Genomic DNA, 22,748 nt, shown 5'->3' on the forward strand with positions numbered 1-22,748 from the left:
ATCAAAATACAACTACTTGAATGCAAGATTTACAATATATAATATTATCAAAGTTTATTGAAGTAATGACTGCTTTTCAATATATATAGTATTTCATTCAAATATATACTTTGAAATATTTTCTACAAACACCAGTATTACATTCACACCACAGTTACTTTAACAGTCAGCTGCTGAAACAACAGCTGAGAGGAGATCTCATTTGACTTTTTCCATTTATAGGAAACAGCACAGAGGTTTGATCTCACTAGAAGACGTAACAGCTGTGTCTTCCTTTAACAATAAATGACTCATTTCTCTATAACACATAACATCATAAAATGTCTAATGACACACACAGAAGCTATTTGCATGTGCCCTGTTTTCTAGATCATTGCTGAAAAAAGTGCTCTAGCAAAAACAAACAAACAAACAAACACACAACTGTATGAGGATATCTGGATTACAATTAAATACTTGAAATAATACGTGCTGAATATTTAGCAAAATTATGAGCTACGAAAGCTATTATTTGGAACAGAATTGCTTCTTCTTAAAGCTATCAATAACACAGCCAATATGCCTACATACAAAATGGTCTATGTATGATGGTATTTCTGTGTTGCAAATCATTAAACAAGTTATGGAAAGTTAATTCAAACATAATCATTGTGGGAAAGTACATCACTCTGTATAAATACATAAATACTTGAAATTGAGCATCAAACTGCGTACCTCACACTGCCCTGTCTCAGACAATGGCCTCCGTGTGCAGAAAAAGAGGAGGCTTCCTTTTCTGACACAGTGCTGTGTAAAATGGCAAGCAGAGCCTGGTCCTGGCAACCAAAGGGCAATACTTAAACACAGAAGCCATGAAGTTATAAAAAAAATGCTGGCTACCTGCCATAAAACGGTGTCTGAAACACCATGGCCGAATGTGTGTTGTCAGGGGAGGGAGAAGGAGGCCAGTCCTGAAGGCAGCGGAGTGTGTGCAGTGGCAGTGCCGTGCCCGCTGTGCCGGACTGGCCGGCGCTGCCAGCCCAGGGCAGAGGGACAGGGCAGAGGGACAGGGCAGAGGGACTGGCGGCGCCGCGCTGCCGTGCCCGGGCCGGCCTGCAGGGGGCAGCGCTCCCTGAGCGGCCCCGCCCCGCCCGCCTCAGAGCGCCTCTCCGCCCACGGCTCCGCAGGCAACGCAGGAAATGCAGAGCTCTGAAAAGCGTACAAGGGTGTTGGATAATCTTTCTTTTATGACATTGCCCGAAGACTTATTATATAATATTTGCCTGCTCTTTAGCTTTGGCATGTTCTTTCTCTGCTACTCCGATATTTCTAAGTTATCTTCTACAGATCTAAATCCAGTAAGAACCGAGCTTTTCTCTGGCTAGGAAACGAACGTGTGCCAATCTAAATCAGGTCATTACTTCCCAGAGTCCCTGGAGTGTGAATCCATCCTTGAGCTTCTCTATTGCAAGTCCCAGTTCTTCTGAAAAAACAGGCTCCCGATCGTGTTGCTTTTTGAATACATGACATACGAGAGAAAATAAAAAAAGCAGAAGGCACTTTTTAATTCCATTATCCCATTTTATCAACATGAATTTGATAGTATGAAAAAGTATCTCCATACCTTGTTTTCGTCAGCAAAGTAAGCCTGCAAAGGAAAACAGAAAAGAACTTAGAAAAAAAAAAGTCCAAAAACCACATCTGCTAATAATTCCTTGGGGTCAAAACTGTATTGGGTAGGTCTTCCACAAGAATCTGGTCTATATGGGTTTTACTTCTATGTTAAAATAATTTATGAAAGGGTTCTAACAGGAGTTTCTGGTTTGGATTATAGATTAGATACCACCAGATTATGGTATCTTTCATAAATACCAATCTTTGAATTTTCCTTAACAATAAACAAAGATTTTTTTAAAAAAAACATTTTTGTATTATATTTGTTGCACTGGCAAACAGTTTATAAGGAATGTTAATATGAAAACCAACTGACAGCCTTCTGGTATTTTTTTTGCTTCATGTGCAGCAGCTTTTACTATTTAACATCCAAAACTAGCTTAAAATGTATAATATTAAAATTCAGTTGACATAATACTCAATAAAGAAAAGAACACAGAGTAATAGAACAACTCAATAAATAGAGGTGTGGGAAAGAGATATCATCTTTCCTATTTAGTGTGGGTGGAAATTAGGGCTCACACTCTTAAGGATATCAGATCTCCAAAAATATCCACACAATAGAAATCTCTGGCAGCAGGTTCTAGATCTTGTTTACCAAAAAGGGCCCAGTCTTGCTTCAGCTGCCCCTGTGGACTGGCGAGGGGCAGCAAAGAAAGCATTTTCCTGCAGCATCAAGTACTGCAGAATATTGGTGTGTAGCTGCTCCTTGGGTTCTGGGCAACCTGTGTCTCCTACAGCGACAACCTTCTAACCATTTTCAGCTTCCAGTTTTTGTTTGAGAATATACAAAGCACAGTTATTTAATTCAGCTGACAAAGGCACCAATAGAGCAAACAAAATCTCCATTTAAGGAAAGGTATGTCTTCAAATAGGCTGAAGACAATAAAAATGTGCAAAACTGAAAAGAAAGAAGTCAAAAAGCTAGGAAAGAGGGAAAGGAAAAAAAGAGCTTATCTGTATTAGTGAAAGGCTGCAAAATTAAAAGGAACGGAAGTAACATTTTTATGAGGCCTGTTAATTTACCCAGTTTCAGAGACTGGTAAGAAAACGTGTCAATGGTCAATGCATCAAAGCTAATATTTGAAAACATGTGCCATCTACCCTTGCAAGCAACCATGGAACCAGGTGTTACTGAATTGCACACTAAGTTTGAAAATTCATTTAAAGAGGGTCAATCAAACAACCTAATGCATTTTAAAATAAATTTTCCCAAAATACTGGGAGACATAATAACGTAAAATTATTGCTGCCTTTCTAAAAATCTTCCAAGTTTGAATCTTAGATGAATATTGAGCATATTGATATCACCATCTATTTTTCTGCTTTAAGAGAAGACAAAGTATTTTTTTAATATTATGTATCTGATTATATTGTACCGCTGATTTTCAAGCTATTCCTGATTTTAATGTGTTGAGAAACTACATAAAGCCATTCTTTTAAGTATCTACTACTATTATTTTTAATAATAGTTTGTTTTGAAATTAAAAATTCATACATAGTATAAATTCCTGTAATAATCAGGATGTTTAATAAAAGGCATGTAGATGTCTTTTAAATATAGAAAGTACAGTTGCAGCTTATCTTTAATAGAGGATTACAGCTGTACATTGCTTAAATCTGAACAACCAAACAAGAATGATTCTATTTTTCTGGTTTTTTGTGGAGCTGCTTACCACAAAAGCATCTGTATGTTCATCAGCTTCTATTTCCACATCATCTGGAACCTGCTCCACTGTTAGGTCTTCAAGGGGTTGAGGCTGCAAATTATAACATTGTAGTAAGTAAATTCACATATCCAATATGTTTCATATATTTTTATTATTGTTAACACAGTATTGTATCTAATTTAAAATAAATAAATGGAGTACCTTTTCTTCCATTTCATAATCCACTCCAAATATAGGATTAGCTGAATAAACTTTGTGAAGTGAATTAATCTCTTTCACTGCCTCCTGCAGTTTCTCTACAGGGTCTATTTTAAAACCAAGTACATATCCTCCACTCTATACAATAGAGAAAAAAGACAACATCTGTTTATTAGTCTTATTTTCTAAACATTTTTTCTCCTTGATAGCGATTTCCAGTTTAACAATAGCAGTTTTCAGCTTGCTGAGAAAACTTGAATTATGGGTGAAATAAAAACAATGACCATGCTCTTCTATGAGGTACATAAGCTTTTAACTGTTAGCCCATTATATAAGAGGGGAACAAACTCTTTATACAGAAAATCACAAGCAAACAAGGGTGGTATTAATGATTTATTCCCAAGCACTCAGTCTGTTAGGTCTTGATGTTGTTATTAAAAAAGCTTTCAGATACGCAGAAACAATGAAAAATATTCAAAAAAGCGGTCTTAATTAAGCACAGAATTAATTAGATACCAAAGATAATCTGTCAGAAGACAGTGTATTTGACAGCATAACTATAAACTAAATATATAAATATATAAACTATTTACACTTTAAGCAGTGCAAAGAGAACTTTTTTTGAGTTTTCACAAGGCCACACAGAAGGAATGCTCTATGTAATTTAAAAGTAGACCCATGACATTTCAGAATTAGAGAAATGTTGTATATAAAAATATTGCATATAGAGAAATATTGTATATATGTATCATTAAAATGTAATCACTAGAAAAAGGCTATTAAACCTTCTTACCTGCTGAGAACTCTCTATCACAAGTGCCAAGCCAAATTTTGAGTCTCTCATTTTTATTGAACGCTAATGATAAAGAGGTATAACATTGTTAAAAATTTTGTAATTACTGGATAAAAATCTCATTGTACCAGTTTGTTTTTTTACACTGTAATAATTACAATTACTGGCTCTGGAAGCTTGGCTACAGCATTCCCTCCCATTTACCATTACAAATCTGAAGCCCCAAATCCTCAGGGAAATGTGTTTTATTAGAAGTGGTAACAGTGGTAACAGCAAATTTCTGAACATCGGGTTCACAGATCATTAATCCCCCTGTATGTAGGTGGCATGAAGCATCAGAGAAAATATTAAAAAAACCTGAAATACAAGCCATTTTCAACACCTGTACCTGCCCAGAAAATCCCCCAACCAATCGGGACAGAAAAGAAAATATAGCCTGTGGTTGATGCTGGCAAGACTAAATTCCTCTCTAAATGATATGAAATAAAATTTTGGTAAGCTTCGGGAGTTTTAACCAAAGACTTGAGTATATGCTGTTTCATTTTGAAAATGGTTTTGTAAGATACTTACAATTTGTAGATATGGTATGCTGACATTAAAGGTGTCATTCATATTTGCATGCCAAACTATTCTCACATTAGTAATAAAAAATGTTCCCAAATTTCCCTATTAAAGAAAAGTTATGTTAGAATTGCTTTATGTACAGACCTTTTTTCCCCCAACATTATGATTACTACTATCCATTTACATATAAGCAAGGTACAGCTTTGTATTTTATTCCCTGAAAGCTTGATTCTTCCCTACCAAACCCGGTCGAAATGTTTCTATTGAAAGCAAGGAAGCAGGATCCAATGTTTAAAGGCTACCAGAGCCTGAGTAATGCAAATAGCTGGGAGTACCTACTACTGCAGCAAAGCTGGATCAAGGCACAGCCCAGGCAGCCTCCTGGGGATACACGGAGCATCTGAGAGCACTATTAACTGTACAGCTCCAGAACTGGCATAAAGCGTCACTACAATGGCATGCGGCTTAAACCTAGGTGATGTGTGCCAAGGAGATGTGTGCCAAGGCAATGCAGAGGAAAGAACTTTTTAGCTTGTCAGAGTGGATCATATTTCTATTCTGGACTAAAAATGCACAGACAGAAATATCAGCGCCTGTTTTGTTTCATTGCTCCAGGAAATGCTTGCAACTAACACCCTGTAAAATAATAGATGTTTTCTATTTTTAGCTTAAAAGTTTTAAATATTTTTTAAGACACAGAATCCCTTCCAATATTTTCAATTTTCATTAATCAACAGACAATATAATCTTAATACTGTTTAGTAAAACTACATGTAAACACACAAATATCAGCAGAGCTCTTCAGAAACATGATTTTCTTTCAGTCATCTTTCAGAGCTTTAAACTCATAAATATATCTTTTTAACAGAAACTGTATATCTAGTTCCTTGCATATTAGCCAGGTCACATAGACTTCAGTTTAGCAAAAGGAGATTTTGTTGCAGTGAGTAGCAAATATATGGGATCAGTTTCTCTGCACACATTAGCTGATGAGCAGCATTAAGGGTAATTCCTTGGAGATTACAAAACTGTAGGAGTACAATTGCTAGATGAAAACGGAAACATTTTAACTTTTCTGTAGTCAATATATTCTGATTCTTTACTATACCTGGTCACTTGATAAATTCCAAACTCCATTGACTTTATCATATATTTGTTCTTGTGGTAACAATCTCAGCTGCTTGTTTTGAATCAATGCACTTCTCAGCTTCAGATCACGATACATTTTGGAAGTTTCATAAGCCCTGCAAAAAATATGAAATACATATTAGTTCATACATAGTTCCATTTTTCTGTTATATTTACTTTTTGTTTTAGTACAGATATGAAATGTATTTTCTTATCACCATATTGCACAAAAGTGAGAGCACTATTAAAACTTTTTCAACATAATTAAGTATATTCCAGCTTTCCTTAATGAAATTTTTAAACTTAAAACTGGTTTTTAACAACTTTTTCATCTCCTGTATTACTCATGTCCATACTATTTTTCCTTTAAGACAGTCATCACCCAGCCTCTATTGCAAAGTATAAGTTCTCTGAGGTCCATGCTATACATAGCATGGACATTAACAATCCTTTATTTTTCAGTGCCAGTTAAATCACAAACATCCAATATATATTGCAGTATTCCACAGCTCTTACATAGACACCCATGGTATTGTATTATGCACACATTCATTCAGATGACTTGTCCTTAGGTGGGAATTATCCAGTGTTTTGTAGCTGATGAAGAATTCTGACCAGGATTTAACCCTGGATTTCCTTTACATGGTCTGAAATTATGGGAAATTATTGCAGACAGAAACTGTAGCTAGAAAATGCACACTGAAATTAGCTCCTTTATACTCTTATATGTTCAGACTGTTTATACACACATGAAGTGTATAAATTGTGATCAATAACTAGTATAAATACAATTTCCATTATGTGCAGTTATCTACTAAAATTTGTGATCATTCTCCCCCTTCCTTCCAGAAATTGTTCTCTTTTGGGAAAGTTTTCTGAATGTTGAATATGGGCACTCATACACTGTGTCTATCAGCAGTTGCAATCCCTGTATTTGAGTCCTTGATCAAGCACTATTTTAAGTACACTACCTGTGCACGGCAATAACTGAAGTGAAGAGTCTGGGACTGCCAGGAACGACATTAGTAAATATGAACTCAAACCGAGTATTGTTACATTTAGTCAATATATACAGAGCTTCTGTCTGCCCTCTCAATTTCTGTAAGGAAAAAATGAAATTTTACATTTTGGCAATATAGTAGCTTGATTGTACAACTAATAAATAACATTCAGATATTGTCTAAGTTATTGTTCTAAACAGCATATATGGAGGTGTAATCCTGATTCTACCACTAATCTACTGCTGTCTCCAACTGAACTGATTTTTCTTTTTGACCAGCTAGCAGTTCCATCAACAGTAGAACTAATGCAGCCTGCCTGCTCTACATTTGCAATATCATGACCAAAACATTATTTTTGGTTTTGTTATCATACGGTTGCCCAGGAAATCTACATCATCTTCCTGCGAGTTCTTTGTGGCAAGTCAAACAAATAGCTTCACAGTTGCATGCAATTCCATTCAGGCTATGTATTTCAGAGCTCTCCACTTTTAAAACAAAATTTTTGTTACTATTCTATTACTGTTCTTGCAAGTAGACTTTCAGATTATTGTTGATATAGTGCAATAAGAATAAGGAACTAATTACAATTTCTTTTATTATTTTTAAAAGTATTTTTTGGAACTTACAGAGTTGGCAGTTCTTGTAGTTATGTTTATAACACAGTTGTAACCGACAGCTTAAAAGTCAAGAGACAAAAAACATTGTTTTGAGAACAAGAAAAGTAACAGTCAATATTACAAAGTATATTACCAAATTTTGTAGCACAGCTTTGGATGCTATTTGTGAGAATTACACTTTGTGGTTAATGCCCTGGGTCCTCATCACAAGCCCGAAGACTAATTTAAGCTGGAAAGGACCTTAGGAGGTCAAGTGCTGTTCTCAAATCAGGAGCAACTCTGGCTGCTCAGAGTACCATCCTATCCAATAAATATTTCCACAGAAGGGGACTCCACACTGAGCAATGGAAATAATTGTGTACAATGTAACTACATCCTGCCCTCTTCAGCACATTAAATTAAATAAAAGCAAAGCTCTAGCTGCTCATACAGTTTTAATTCACAGAATTAAAATGAGAAACTTACTGAGAGTTTACAATACTAAAACTGGAGGGGCAGGTACTTGTGGGGAATAAATAGAGAAATGCAGAATATGAATAAATGTGGCAACAAGAGCTTCAACTAAAGCAATGTATAATGAAGCTCAAATTTTGTTTCCAAAAAACCAAATGAATCCCACATTGGCCAAATGAAAAATATGTCTGAAGAACTCTTCAACTTCTTTTCTGAGAAATTAACATTGAATATCACTATTTTACTGTGAATTATCATCTCAGTTCCTATAGATTCTTAGTAGCAGTTTATTTCAGACTTTACAGAGCAACACAGCTGTACTTCAGTATTCTGTACTGAAATCAATACTTTGTGAAGGAACAGCATGCCACCACAAAGGAAACAAAAGGTAATACTTACAGAGATTGACTCTGGGCAACGACAGCGAGCGCCAAATGATCCGCAAGTTTGTCACAAGCAGTCTGCCTGGAGAGCAAGAATGTAGCTATTTTTAATCTAAATAAATTCCATTAAATGAAATATTCTGAAACAACAGAATATTCTTTCCTCGACAGGAAAAAGAAGAAAAGTACAGGACACCCCACCAGAAAAATCACTAAATACTTAAATGCTTAAAATGCTAGCAGAGAAAATCCAACAAGGAACAAATGAAACGACTTCTAATATATACCAGCATTCCTCAAAATCAATCTAAGAACAGTTATTGATTTCAATCCAGATGCTTTTAGCAAAAATGTAGACACAATCAGTGCAGAACTGCTCTGGGGAGGAGAAGGGGAAGGCAGTGAGTTAGCTATCACAGCAGTATTCATGAATAACCTCACCCCTTTGCCATATGCAAATTTATTCCATTCTGTGCCCTGCAGAGCAGCACATCCAACCCCATCTCAGCACGCTGGCAGCCTCAGCCCCTGCCCACCACACATTCCTTACGATTCACTTAAAAACAGGGTGGGACAAACTGGGCATTAGAGAGGATTACAGCAGAACAGCATCACACTGTTTATAAATGGATTATTCCTACAAGGCTTTCAATTCTAAACAAATTCTGAGACAATAATCACCTTCCTACAACTTTAAGAAAACACTCTGAGGCAGATCTGTGAAACAGGCAGAATCTTTTCTGTGCAACAGAGTCTGAAACAGAGTTCAGTGGAAACCTGAAGAACTTTCATGAACCTACACAGCTTAAACAGAAAAAGTTTACATTTCCCTGAGTATGCAGTTACCTCTCTCTCCATTGTTTCCTTTTGTATCTTCAACAGACTCTAAGCAGTCTATAAGGACCTCTCCAGGTCTCATTTTCATTTGTCTAAAAAAAAAGGGAAAATAATTTATCTTCCAAAAATAAGGCCATTTTTCCTCTGCTTCACTTTCCTGTTTTCTGCTCAGTACGTCACGCAATGAAAAATCCGCACATGCGTTCATACATCCAAATCAACTTTACATACCTGAAATTATCACTACATCTCACAGATGAAAAATATTAACATCTTTATTATTAAATTATAACAGTGAATAATTATGTAGCAAGAGTGAACATAAAAACTATACCCCAAAATGAGGACAAGGTGTGTGGCAATTGGAGGAAAAAGTAAAAAAAATCCCACTTGCATTCACATAATTTTTAGGGGACAGAGTTTATTTCCTCTTGATGTACTTTCCGGTCACAAGGAGTGGAGTTAGGCACAGAAAATAAGAGATGCCAGCAAAAGAAGTATCAGATGGATAAGAACATGTGAAATGCTCTGCTAAATTTTCCACAAAGGATGGCGTTTGGGGGTGTTTGCCTTTTTTTCTTTTTTTTTTTTGAGAGGTCTTCTATTTATTTGTTTATATTATTATTTTGCTTTACTTAACTGCTCTAACTACTTAATTACATAATAAATGCAGTGTGAATTTTTGCTGTATTTTAATCGTATTGTCAAAAGCAGCCAAAACTCTTCACGTATGGCATGCCAGAAACAAAATGTATAATTAAGACGTTAATTTCCTGAAATACTGCCCAGCCACCGCTCCGTTCCCTGCGGAGGATGCCGCCTGCCCGGCAGGGGCGCCATGTCCTGCTAACCACGAGTGCCACCGTCCCCGCAAACACCGCCTTCAGTTTGGTTGTACTTCTCAGTGCTGGAAAAGCCCAGCTGGGAAAAGTATGCACCCTTCCCTCAGTCCTCCACTGTTCAACCTTCTGTTTTGTTTTCTTTTTCTAGACTGGAAACGGTGAGCGGACCCCACCCAGCAAGCACTGCCCGCGCTGTCCCGCCAGGTGGAGCCGCTCTTCCGCCGCCGCCACAGCGGGGCGCTCCCGGCACACGCTGGATGCTCCCGCCATGCACCGCGCCCGTAACGGGGGTCGGCCTCAGCCTGCGGGACGCAGCGCTCGGCCAGCCGCCTGCCGGCGCCGGGCGGGCCCGAGAGCGCCGCTGTGAGGGCAGGCCCGCGTCGGGACACGGCCACTCACTGCGGGGAGATGTCGAAGCGCACATCCCTGTCCTCCCACAGCACGTCCAATGCTCCGCTCATGGCCCACACCCGCCCCGACGAGTCCGCGCGCCGCCCTGGCAACGGGGTGGGAGGGACGGTGGGCGGGGTCTCGCGCTCCCGCGGCGGCCGGGATTGGCTGCGGCGCCGCACGCGAGGAGCGCGCGCGCGCTCTCGCCCGCCCTGGCTCCTCCCCCGGCTCGGCTGAGGCGCTAAAACGTAAAACGTGAGAGAGCCGGGCGGTCTCGGTAACGCAGCCTTGAGCCCTGGGGATTTGCGCGGCTGGGTGTTTGGTGGTTTGGGGTTTAAAATAGATGAGATGTGTCATTTTTCATTTGGAATGACTTGAAAACTATTCAAATTTTAATTGCACTGCCCTACCACTTTCAAATTAAAAAAATAATACTCCGAATAAGAATCATAAGAAAATCATTTCCCTAAAGCTTTTCCCTGGGTTGGCCAGGACCCGTTGTACCCATCCGGATATTGACAGAAGCCGGATGAAATTAAGCAGCGGGCAGGAGGTGCCTCGTCCTCGCTGTGGCCCTGTCGGGAGAGGGGCTGAGGCCCTGTAAGCAGCAAGGGTGGAGGGTGTTCTCGTTGAGGCCAAACTCCGTTTTTTGTTAATACTCTGGAAGTTACCATTGCTCAGGGAGAAAAAGAAACAAACCACACAAATCCAACTAAAAATGATGGACTTTTCACGTACGGGAGAGCGTAAGCTGAGATGTTTGGCCTCGTTAAGGGCTGTGGCAGAAATGCAGTTACGTTATCAGAAACGCATCACACAGTCAGTGTAATTTAGCTGTGAGGTAAGTTTTTAGTTCTGTAAAGGTACCATTATCCATTTTCTGTTCTGGCAGTAAAATCAGAAATGTCTTATTAGAAATAAGCTTTAAAGTTTATTAAATAACGGAAGGCACCATATACAGGCAGACATCAATGTAAAAAGCAGTATCACAGTGGCAGGCAATAAACTGTGCTGTGTTTAGTGTTTTAAACATAAGTTTAAATAGTTAACTAAGGAAGATGAAAATATTAAAATGCATTTTAAAAGTAGACTTAGCTTTCAGAAGAGAAACACATTAGAAGGACCATTTTAGACATGAACTAACCCAGCACAGTAATGCCAGTTATTGGTATATTCACTCATAGAAATCTGTGGATGTGTTTTAACTGTAATTGTCATGGATCTTGGTTAGTTAATAAAAACTGAGGAGAGTTTACTGAAAAAATGTACCTGTGATGTGTTTAGGAAAGGTGGCTAACTGAACCACCTCCCTGTCCTGTGACCCAGAGAGCACATAGGCCACAAGTTGATGCACTTGTATTTATTGGTATTAAGTAGGACTCTGTATGTAATTTAGAAGTTGCTATTTTGTGCTTTAAATAGTAAAATACTATTTGTGAGAATAGTTTCATTTAAAAGGAGTGAGGTTTTCATTGCAGAATCCATGCCAAATATCAGATTTCCATAAAAAAGGGAAAAGAACTTACATAATGACTAAGGATTGGTTTCCAAAGCAATATATGTAGTTTAAAATAAGGTCTAGTACAGTGGTAGTATTTAAAGATCTGGGTGAAGGAAGGGCAATTGCTATGGCAAATGCTACACTGGTCTTACTACAACTGAGTAAAAAAGGAAATTCTGCACTCTCGATACTGTTACAAATTTGCTATTTTATTATAATCTCTATGTCATATAATAAATGCTAAAAGCATTCAAGTATGCTTGCATAGGTAGACATTTCTTTAGTTAGTGGGCATACGTCTTCATAATGTTAGCATTCTGTAAATTGATTGGTTTGATTTTAGGTACCATGCTGGATACTTGATAAAAAAGCCAAACAATCAAGAGCTTCAACCTTATCATTTTTAATGTAGAGATTAATTCCTACCTCCAGAAAAAACCACACAAGCCTGTCTACATTGCTGCTCAGACTGGAAGCGGTTTGCGTTTCCCTCGCAGCCGCCGTACCAGAACTGAGCACACGCGTTGGCCTGTGGGTCGTAATACCACCGGATGGTATAGACACGGCACGGGCCCTGCTCCAGCCCCAGCTGGCACCGCGGGGCCACAGCACTTCCTGAAAGGGAAAAAAGAGCAAAACATTCAGTTTGTTAAAGTCAACTGTATTCCATACATTTTACCTTTAAAACTTTTATTTCTTTCTGCTAATCTTTGTTTATAATCCAATAGTTTTAAATTCACTTTTACTTCTAAAGATATTAATATTGAAGGCATGTTACAAGTGCATCTTAGTCAAATAAACTGTTCCTTTATTGGCATGCCAGAATTTTAGTAATTCCAGAAATAATAGTATTATGGCTCCAGATACAAAAAGAGCAAACAACATGAATATGATAATTTTGGAATACAATTTTTTGAAATCTGATTACATGCAACCAGTCTGGTGAGCAAACAGAAGTTGTAAGCCAAAGAGCTGTAAGCTAGTTGCATCTGCTGTTTTTATATCTGTTGCATCCTTCTGCTGTACATTAGCTTCCTGGTGGTGTGGGAGAAGACACATTAAAATACTGAGAGGAATATAAAACTCTTGTCTTGCTTTTGTAAGATATTTGTGCTACTTTTCTAATAAAATGGTAGTAATTATGTACATAAGTTTGAATTTAAAATTCCTACAGATATAGGAGACTGTGATATACTAATCTAGTCTCACTCACTTTAATAATACCATGAGATAGAAAACAGTTTTCTGCAAAGTTTTTGAATGTTGTGACTAATATTTTGTCTTTTGCAACTGGTATCTTGTCACTTTTCTGGAAAAAAACCACATTAGTGCCAGAGACTAAGTCATGCCACTGTTTCCAGGAAACATAGAAACATGCTTTTATCGCTCTCTTCTGTTGCTCCCATCATAATGCACTATTACTGGAATTTAAAATCCCCCAAATGATGACCAAAATACATTTGGGCATTTCATATAAAAAGAATCAACTCTTTAAGCACTCAGCTAATTATTATACTAAAATGAGTAAACAGTTTTTTCTTACTGCTCCTCTGAAAGAGGAATACTTTCTTTCTGTCCAATTCCAAAATCACTGTACTGAAGCCTCCCTCCTTGGCTGATGAGTGACCTGGTGACTGGCCCACCCTCAGAGAGAATTAAGTTCTGGTTTTGATGCCCCTTAGGAGCTCCCTCTCAGGTTATAGAAAACCTTGCTTTTGCTTTAAGTGGAGCGATGGGATCCAGAACTTGGGAACTCAAGAGCTGCAACTAGATCTGTTATAAAATCCTGAAATGATTTCTCTTCTATATCACAGACTCACAAAATCTTTGTAGAATGGAACAAAATTACTCTGATTTAAAGCCTTATTAAAAGTTAGTACCAGGCGAAGAGGGAACAAAATGAAAAACTATAGTTATGATCTATAACCCACCGGGTCTCGGTGTGGGACCTGCAGTTGAGAGAGATGATGTCATCACTTTATTGGATGGTGGTTGTTTAGATGGCAATAATGGTAACACAGCTGCAGGTGAAAAGAAACAGAATGAGACACTGATTTTTCATCAGCCAAAAATGAAAATGAAGAAATGAATGACAATAGAAATACCTCTGGTGTTTACTGTTAGAAGGGTTGGCTGGTTTTCCTCATCTTGTTCCTCTTCATAGGCTTCATAGACTACAGGAGGTATGTTGGTCTGAAATAAGCATTTGATTTTTTTTTCTTTCCAGATACTGTGAAGTGTTTCAAAATGAACAAGCACTCCATGACTTAGAGATTTTCTAATATTTTTCCTTTCCATTTACCCTGACTTCAGCGTTAAGAACCAGAATTTTAACTTTTCCTGGTTGGTTTACAAGTAAAGTTGTCGTATCTAAAAGTGGGATAAATATTTTTTTTAGTTGAGCTTTACCGATGTTTATTTATAGACTTAAAATTATAATCTACAATTGAGTCCAATTACTGTTCTTAGACTTAATTATAACAGTGTAATTGCTTTTTAATATTGTTATGATTCCCACTGTGGTGCAAATATTACTGTATTAAACAAAGGAATCCTTGTAACAATATCAGGAATAAGTTACAGCTATTAGTAAATTGCTTGCATGCAACTTCAAAGCTCTTACTCGGAACAACCAACTCTGAACATACCAAGTAAAGTACCTGTCCTGTAGAAAATTAAGAGAAATGGTAAAAATTATGTTCAGTGGCACAGAAAGATATATACTTTAAATTTCTGCTTGTTAAAGCCTACTGAATTTTCATACCGGAGCTAAAGGTTGAGGAAGATGGCCGAGACTCAGAGGACTTTCTACTGTAGATACTCCAAATGTCTGTGCTGAAGGTGATTGTCTGTTAACGTTTTTCTTCTGAAGTGTGTAATGTAAAGAACTTGGAGATACTGCATGGAAGGATCGTCCACTTATACTTGCACCATTTTCATTATGGTTGTGTACTAAGGTGCCATGTTCATCTTCACAAAATTGATTGACTAATTTGGACTCAAGAGCTGTTAAAAAAAATAGAAAACTTATCATTCTGAGAAATTCAATGTATTTTTAAAATTTGGATTACTTATATTTCTCAGTAATACACAGCTAATCCAGAAGTCCTTTGGATTGTTTACATGCATTTAAGAAGATTATTCCAGACTCTTTGGAGTATGGATGCTTTGGTCACAAACTTGCCAGCATGTAAGTCTTCTGCATGTTAGAAAATGCAATGAACTCAAGCAGGGATGTTCATCTAAGCTTAGTAACAACTGCTAGTTAGTAATGGGAAAATAACTGCTTATCTTGCTGATGTGAACTACCAAGTGAAAATGGGTTATTTCCCCAGGGAAGTGAACAAGTAGAATTTATGACACTGAGTTTCACTCTGATTTACAGTCAGATTTTCAGTGCACGAGCATTTACTCATCTTAGAAAACTTGTTTAAGCAGCTGTTTTCCTAGACTGGGTGGCATTCCCCCGTTGGTATGTTGCCTCATAATGTACACTGTAAACAAAGGGGAGCTGTATGTGTAGATTTCTATTACTTTGCAACGTCAAAAAATACCCACAAAGATGATGTCTCTTCCCCCACCCTGCCCCCTGGTGAGAAGTGTCAGATACAGGCAGAATAAGACTTCAATGAACGCACCTGAGAGGGTGTTAAAGTCATCAATGAGATACACGTGTTCTGTGTCTGGGTCTGAAGCAATCAGATTTAGCTCACGCACAAACTCAGCCCGTGTTGGATCTGAAGTATTTACAATTCCTATTGCGTACATTTCGATGCTCGCTGCATGAGCCTCTCGAACAACAAGATCCAGTTTTACCGCTTCTCTCTTGTCTGTTGGGCCATCTGTTAGCACAATGGCTGCTTTCCGCAGCCCTGCTCGAGCGCCAGAAAATCCTCCCTGGGTTGCTTTGCGGATAGCAGTTCCTGTGTGAGTGCCTTCTCCCATGTATTGCATTTGTCTAATTGCTCGCTTAACCTCCTCTCGGCTTGGATACTTGTTGAGCCCAAATTCTAGCCGAACTTCTGAACTGTATAACACAAGGCCAATTCTGGTGGCGTTTCTGCCTACAGTTACTCTGTCTACTAAAGCAGTTACAAAGTCTTTGATAATCTCAAAATTTTCTGGTCCCACACTCTCAGAACTGTCAATCACAAATACAAGCTCCATAGGAATTTCCTTACATTTAATACTGCAACCTACAAAGGAAAAATAAAAGAAACCCAGATCACAATGACTTGATATGGCATGACTTTTGGAAAAGAAGAAATGCAAATGTAATGAAGGAAGTACAGAATCTGAACATAAAGATTTCCTGAGTCCTTACCACATATCTCTTTAATTAATTTAATTATATCTTCTCTCTGCATGTGAAAAAAATTAAATATTAAAATATTTCACAACTTGCCTCTTTCAGATGAGGTATAATATTGACACTAACAAAGATTTTGTTTATAATTAATATTTGTGTTCTACAATGACTTAGAAGAATCTTACTGTTTAACTTCCAGACTTGTCCTTGGGAATGACTTCCACATTTTACAATGAACGATTTCATATGCATACAAGAATCAATAACTTGACAACATGTTAAATTCTCTATCTAAAACAATTAACTCCTATTATTGTAAAGAATCTTTTGTGATTAATTGATTCTCATTAAAACTGAAAGGCATAAATATTTTACCATCTGAATAATATGATATCCTTTTTAAATGTACGGGGAGCAGAGAAATAGACCCAACTTCAGGAAGCGTAGGATTGTTTATAGTGAGCTGACATATGCCAGAGCACCAATACAGAATGGAATTGGGAGTTGTCAGCCCTGATGTGCCTGGCCCACTCTATTACCCAGCCTTCATCAGCACACAACCCCAAAACTGCTGCCTCCAGAGCTGTCTGTCCAGGAAAATGATACCTTCTGTGACATGTGAACAAAGTGTCTCTCAGAGCTATCATTTGTCATATTTTGAAGTGCCTGACAGACTCATCTGGCATTGAGTCAGACTTTCAAGTACAACCTTTTGCTACTGCTGCTCAGCTTCCATCATAAACCGTAGTAGTATTTATACTCACTGACATACTTTACTAAATTTGGCTCAAGTGTGGCTTAGCAGAAATATAAGTTCATAGCAGATAGACCGTGACAAGTTTGAAGATCTTTGCTCTTTAGACTCTTAAATCCTTGCAAAAAAACCTTCCTGCAGCAAGTATACACCTGGTTGATCTAACACTAGCTATAAAAGAACATATAGCAGAAAAATACCTAAAGTCACCAGGAACTTTTAATTCCATTTCAGCATAAAGTAGATGAGAAAAAATCAGAAATCTTGGAATTGGTTTCTTTCTATATTATTACTGAGATGGCTTTCCAAAAGAAATAAAAGGCCATGTTTCATCTGAGACTGTTTATATCTTGCTTTAATGGGATTTAAATAATGAAATTTGCTTACTGTTAGGCCTTGGTCTCCCTTTGGTCCGGTTTGACCCTGTAACAGTGATTGCTAATTAAGCTTTTGCAATTAGATAGTAACATTGTAATTCAGCATACAATTTCATCGATACCAGTATTAGAATAATATTTGGCCAATAGGAAGTTAAACTGGAAAAAGTGTGCTTCTGATGCACGTGCACTGGCTTTTGCATGTCGTACTGCAACCTCCTGAGGTGGTTTATGGGAATTGGATGACCTCAAGTCTCCCACTGGATCACTGATTCTCATTTGTCTTTCACTGCTGTCGTGGTTTTGGCTGAGAGTTCATTTTCTTAGTAGCTGGTTCTTCCTAGCTTAGGTGCTGTGTTTTGGCTTTCCTGTGGGAATCACGTTGACAACACCCCGTTGTTGTGGTTGTTGCTGAGTGAAGCTTACCCCAGCCAAGGCCTTTCCCAGGCTGTGTCAGTGAGAAGCACACGAGGAGCTGGGGCCTGGCCGGGACAGCTGCCCCGGGCAGGCTGAAGGGACATTGCAGAGCCTGGGAGGGCACAGCCAGTGCAGGGACTGGGAGTGACCGGGATGGGTGGGGCAGCCATCAGCGGGTGGGGAGCAATCTTATTGAGCATCACCTGGCTTTTTTGTGACTGTGACTATGATTATCCTTGGTTCAATTATTAGACTGGTTTATATCCACCCATGAGTCTTCTGCTTGTTTAGGGTTTTTTACCTTTTTTTCTGATTTTCATCCCCATCACATCAGTGCTGCGGGGTAGATGGTCGAGTGGCTGTGTAGTAATTAGTTGCTTATTGGGGTTAAACCATGACAACTGCCTTAAGGAAGAAACCACACTCATGTGGGAAGTGGGGTATTAATCAAGTAGATGTCTTCTTTGTGCTTTTAAAGTTTTTAGTAGTTTCAGCTTCTTAAGTGTTTCAGATTATGTGTAATTAAATAGAAAGAAGAATACACAACTCAGCTTTTTTTTGAGTGGTTTAAAAAAAATCTGTGATCGACCTGAGTTACTCACAGGTTCTCCAGATAAACCAGGGTCACCCACATCACCTTTTTCTCCTTTTTTCCCCTTGTCACCTGTAGCTCCTCGATCTCCCTTTAAAACCATGGTAATAAGCAGACAGAAAGTGTAAGTCAGTTTTTGTTACACTTTTCAAATTTCCCTCTAAGTAGCCTTTGTTGAATGCACATGAGGCTTGTGAAATGAGTTAGAAATCTTTGTTAGAGATCATTTAAATAATTTGGTATTGTAAATTTTGTTAATAACTTGTAGTATTGGCTAAGCATTTTTATGGGAAAAAGTATCTGAAGTGGTTTGAACGAAGCATCTCAAACAACTACATACAGACTTAGGGGTTTCATGGGATATTGCATGATGGAAATTATTTTCTGTGCCTTAGAAAAATAAGATAACACTAGGGAAGTAGAAAAGAAATCTAGGGGTGTCAGTGGAATGAATAATGGGAATATCACTCTGAGAAACATTTTGGCCCAGAAAAGGTGTTTGGCATAGCAAACAGATGTATTAGTGCTTCTTGGTTTGATTTTTAACAGACTATGGGACTTTGTGCATCCTTGCTGAGCCATTGTGATCACATCTGAAAACTGATTCCAACCCACCCTTCTCTTTTTTGTAACACTGATGTAGTCCCAAAAGTTTGCATAGCAGGTAGGTGAAAGACAGAGATATTAAATCTAATATTTAATTTAATAATAAAAGAGTAATATAACTTCTAATAACAATATAACTTAATAATATAGTCTTCTAGGATCTGAGGTTCCCTATACACAGAATTCACATGCCTTCAATGAGAAGTGACTGTAAAAGAGCATTTTGAGTGTGTTGGCTTCCATCTAGGGCATTCTCTCACTATTATCTCTGATTTAGAGATCATACCTTCTCTCCCAGAAGCCCATCTCCAGGGGGGCCTCGTGGTCCTGGCATTCCTTGAATACCTTGTTCCCCCTAATGATAATCCAGGTAGTGATATTAACCCTTTGTAATCGTTCATCACACAGTAATTTAAAATGTTCAAAGAGAAAGTTTTTCAAACTGCATTTTAACAAGGATCTTGAGGCACTTGATGATTGAGTGGCTAATTTATATTTCTCAAATACTTCTTCAGTATAAAGGTACACAATATTGAAAATCCATGTGATAATTACTGGATGTAGTTTTAATTTGATTGTAATTTCAGTTTTTTCCCTCTTTCCATCCCATTTTATTCCTTCTCATTCTGCCTTTCTTATTTCTATCTTTTGAATCTGTCTCATCTGACTGATGCTTTGGGTAAGAGTCCATATTTCAAGAAAAAATTAATATACACACAGATTCAGGATGGAGGCTTTTTCTCTGCTGAACAGAGTGGTAGTACACATAATTAATTCAGACTGTTTCTGCAGGCATGGGAGTTGAGGAAGAGGAGTGGTATTTATAATTTTGTAAAGGTATCTTTAACTGATAGAAGTTCATTCTTCCTCAACACACACATGCTTGGGCTAGTTTGCAGCAGCAGACAGAACATACTTTGCAGGTGCTCACATTATCCTTCTCATTTTCTAGCCTGAGGCTCTCTTCATGAGTGAAACAATGTGAAATCTCCTTAACACTGTGGTGGTCAGATTGACCACTCAACACAGGTTAAATATTGGAGACACTGAGTCTTTTTACCTTAGTTCCTTGAATACCTTCACCAGGAGGTCCCAGAGAGCCAGGTGGCCCTGGCCGTCCTATGGTTCCCTAGGGAATGTTCATAATAAAAATACACAATAAATTGTTATATCGCCGTGTAATTTCTTTTCCTTCCTCTTCCAAACATATCTTTTTATAAGTAGTGGGAATAAGATTGCTGTAGCTGAGAAAGACTCTTTTTGGCCTTTATCAGGTTTTAATAATCCAGTTTATACTTCAAAGGAGTCACTTGGCTTAATATATAGTGAACATGAATCACCTTGCTGATAGAGATATATGCTGCATTGAAGGATGGATTATATTGGTGAGATATTGGAGACTGAATTAAAATTTAAGAGAAGATCATTATTGGTTTTTTATCTTTTACCACCATTACACAGTAAGACCTATACATATACATACTAATGTGGCATTGCAAATTAACTCTTGTTGCTAATATATAAGCTAGTTTTCAATAGAATTCTAGGAAAAAAAGGTTCCCATTCCATGTTACTCACAGGAAGCAATCAAAACCTGCCTAGTACATAGTCATTTTATGTCTATACTGCTATTCTAGTATCCCTGCATGAAATTCTCAGTTTCTTCATTTGTAAGGATCCCATGCACATGCTGTTCCTTGGGATTAGTACAGCCTCAGGAGGTGCTTCACCACTGCTTTTCTCTGAACCCTGCCTTCCTGCCAGTGGGGACTGAATCTCAGGGACCAATAAGGCACAGTGTGCAGGTAACTCATTACTATGTGGCATAATCTTTGCATTTGAGATTGTTGAGTTCCTTTATATTTACATTCCAGCCAGTTCTTTTGTATTCAATAGACTTCTAAAACAGTTGTAGGAGCATAAGAGTTTCCAATTTGGCAGGTTTCACAGTGAAAATTGCTTTTTATAGTTACAGTTATTTTCAAGCCTTTGTCATGGTTACAAAATGATACTAAAATAATTATTTTTTCAGGGATTGATCTTCATACTGGTTTTTAGATAATTATTTGATTTATACAGTAAAAAAGAGGAATAGCTCCCAGAAGAATTCATCAGTAGTGCCTATAGCTGTAGCAGTAGTATAGGCAAGGCATGCTAAGTGCTTGCCCGGCCTTTAATTCTGACCAATGCTGGGTCTGAAGAAATTTTTGCCACTCAGTTGCAGCTAATGTCTGCAGGAGCTAAATGTTTTGTCACTGATCTTCACTGCAAGGTTATCACCTTATCATTTATCATATGCAGCCACAAGGAGACTATGGTTGTTGGCTAGTCACCAAAAATATTTTTGATTTTCTACAAAATAAAGATGATTTGTTGGATTAGTGAAGACAGAAAACATGTAGATGTCTGTGCATAATCGCACATTTTTATAGTATACTTTCCCCCCCTATTTTAGAAATTAGACAAAGAGAGACATAATTGTTTAAATCTCTTACTTTTGGTCCCGGCAGGCCTTTTCCTGGGGGACCGGGGGGTCCAACTGGTCCTCTGCTACCAGGATCACCCTGAAAGCCAATACTTTAAGAAATAAGTAGTGAATACCAAAGTTTAATTTATCTCTAGAATTCCAAGCATCTGTTATAACGAAATGGGACAAAGAGAAGAGAGCTATTGAACTACACCGTGCAAGTCCAAACAATGCTAACCCGAGGGTATTGCTGGCAGGGCAAGAAACTTATTGGGGATAAACAGTGGCTGGTGGTCTAAACATAGTCAAGTCAATTATGCACAGCTACACAGGAATTACAATTCCCATATTACAAAATGAACTCCAGATTCCCCAAACCAAAAAAACCCCAACAAACCTAAACTAAAAAAGATCTACCTTTTATATACTGAGAAGAAAGTTAAAGCTGGATTAAGTAGGTGTTCTGACTATGACCCATAGGTAGGAATTGTATCTCTATGAAGTAGAGTATACACAAGCATTTGCTTTTCTAGAAGTCAAGTCTGTACCTTAGGTCCTGGTAGTCCAACTCCATCTGGGCCTTGTTCACCAGGAATCCCAGGGAGGCCTGGCAAGCCCTGGAATTGTATGCACAGACAGAATATAAATTTAATTTACAGCTACATTGACCACGTGCACTCGTAGACTTTTTAGACCAGCAAATCTTTCCTAGCACATCAGACATGGAGGGTAATCCCTTAGGTGTAGCACTTATTTCTTCCCGATTCACATAAAAGAAAAATCTCTAAACTTACGGGTGGGCCAGGATAACCATCTCCTTTTTGCCCAAAGGGCCCAGGGGGTCCTGGAAGGCCTTGGTCACCCTGATGAAGGCAGGAAAAACAGCTGAGTGAATGGCAAGACAATTGCTAGCAGAAAATTATCCATGAAAGTGAAACTTATTTGCCAGATATACTGTAATTTGATTTTATTTCTCTGTTTATTGGCTAATGTATTTTACTATGTGAATTATTATTTTAGGTTAATTTAATCCTGCACTAAACCAGGGACATTTAATAACGCTCATTATTTACAGGACCTTTCACTGCTAAGTCACTAATTTTAATATTTTTAAGAGTGCTATATGTTGTCATTCGTGGCCTACATATAAGAAGAAATTACTTTAGTTGTATTCCCCATATATTTATCATCATTTG

General features: G+C 38.0%; 2 protein-coding genes across 2 annotated transcripts in view; both read right to left on the reverse strand.

Annotated features, from left to right (window-relative positions):
* Positions 1-82: 82 nt before the first annotated feature.
* Positions 83-10,829, reverse strand: BBS5 (Bardet-Biedl syndrome 5). The gene is made up of 12 exons (XM_063400561.1): positions 10,539-10,829; positions 9,307-9,389; positions 8,477-8,542; positions 7,634-7,683; positions 6,978-7,105; positions 5,987-6,122; positions 4,885-4,980; positions 4,315-4,377; positions 3,525-3,659; positions 3,330-3,413; positions 1,604-1,627; positions 83-1,490 (listed from the first exon to the last, which is right to left on the reverse strand). The coding sequence occupies exons 1-12, from the start codon at positions 10,598-10,600 to the stop codon at positions 1,389-1,391; spliced, it is 1,029 nt and encodes a 342-aa protein (XP_063256631.1). The 5' UTR covers positions 10,601-10,829; the 3' UTR covers positions 83-1,388.
* Positions 10,830-12,445: 1,616 nt separating this feature from the next.
* Positions 12,446-22,748, reverse strand: part of LOC134552170 (collagen alpha-1(XXVIII) chain-like) — a 39,670-nt gene continuing 29,367 nt past the window's right edge. Inside the window, exons 23-35 of the mRNA XM_063400562.1 lie at positions 22,347-22,415; positions 22,101-22,169; positions 21,581-21,649; positions 20,146-20,214; positions 19,372-19,440; positions 18,490-18,570; positions 17,481-17,516; positions 16,355-16,391; positions 15,669-16,226; positions 14,795-15,036; positions 14,136-14,223; positions 13,962-14,051; positions 12,446-12,645 (exon numbers count right to left, since the gene is read on the reverse strand). Coding sequence (XP_063256632.1) covers positions 12,446-12,645; positions 13,962-14,051; positions 14,136-14,223; positions 14,795-15,036; positions 15,669-16,226; positions 16,355-16,391; positions 17,481-17,516; positions 18,490-18,570; positions 19,372-19,440; positions 20,146-20,214; positions 21,581-21,649; positions 22,101-22,169; positions 22,347-22,415 — 1,677 coding nt within the window. The remainder of the gene's footprint in view (positions 12,646-13,961; positions 14,052-14,135; positions 14,224-14,794; positions 15,037-15,668; positions 16,227-16,354; positions 16,392-17,480; positions 17,517-18,489; positions 18,571-19,371; positions 19,441-20,145; positions 20,215-21,580; positions 21,650-22,100; positions 22,170-22,346; positions 22,416-22,748) is intronic.

Source organism: Prinia subflava, chromosome 6 (assembly GCF_021018805.1).
Source record: "Prinia subflava isolate CZ2003 ecotype Zambia chromosome 6, Cam_Psub_1.2, whole genome shotgun sequence".
Classification (NCBI taxonomy): Eukaryota; Metazoa; Chordata; class Aves; order Passeriformes; family Cisticolidae; genus Prinia; species Prinia subflava.

Bases quoted from the DNA above. Each gene is read 5' to 3' on its own strand.
- BBS5 (XM_063400561.1), bottom strand. From the start codon at position 10,600: ATGAGCGGAGCATTGGACGTGCTGTGGGAGGACAGGGATGTGCGCTTC. The intron at 3,414-3,524 runs GTACTCCATTTA...TATAATTTGCAG, and splicing joins ATTATGAAATGGAAGAAAAG to CCTCAACCCCTTGAAGACCT. The intron at 1,628-3,329 runs GTAAGCAGCTCC...TTTCCTTTGCAG, and splicing joins AACATACAGATGCTTTTGTG to GCTTACTTTGCTGACGAAAA.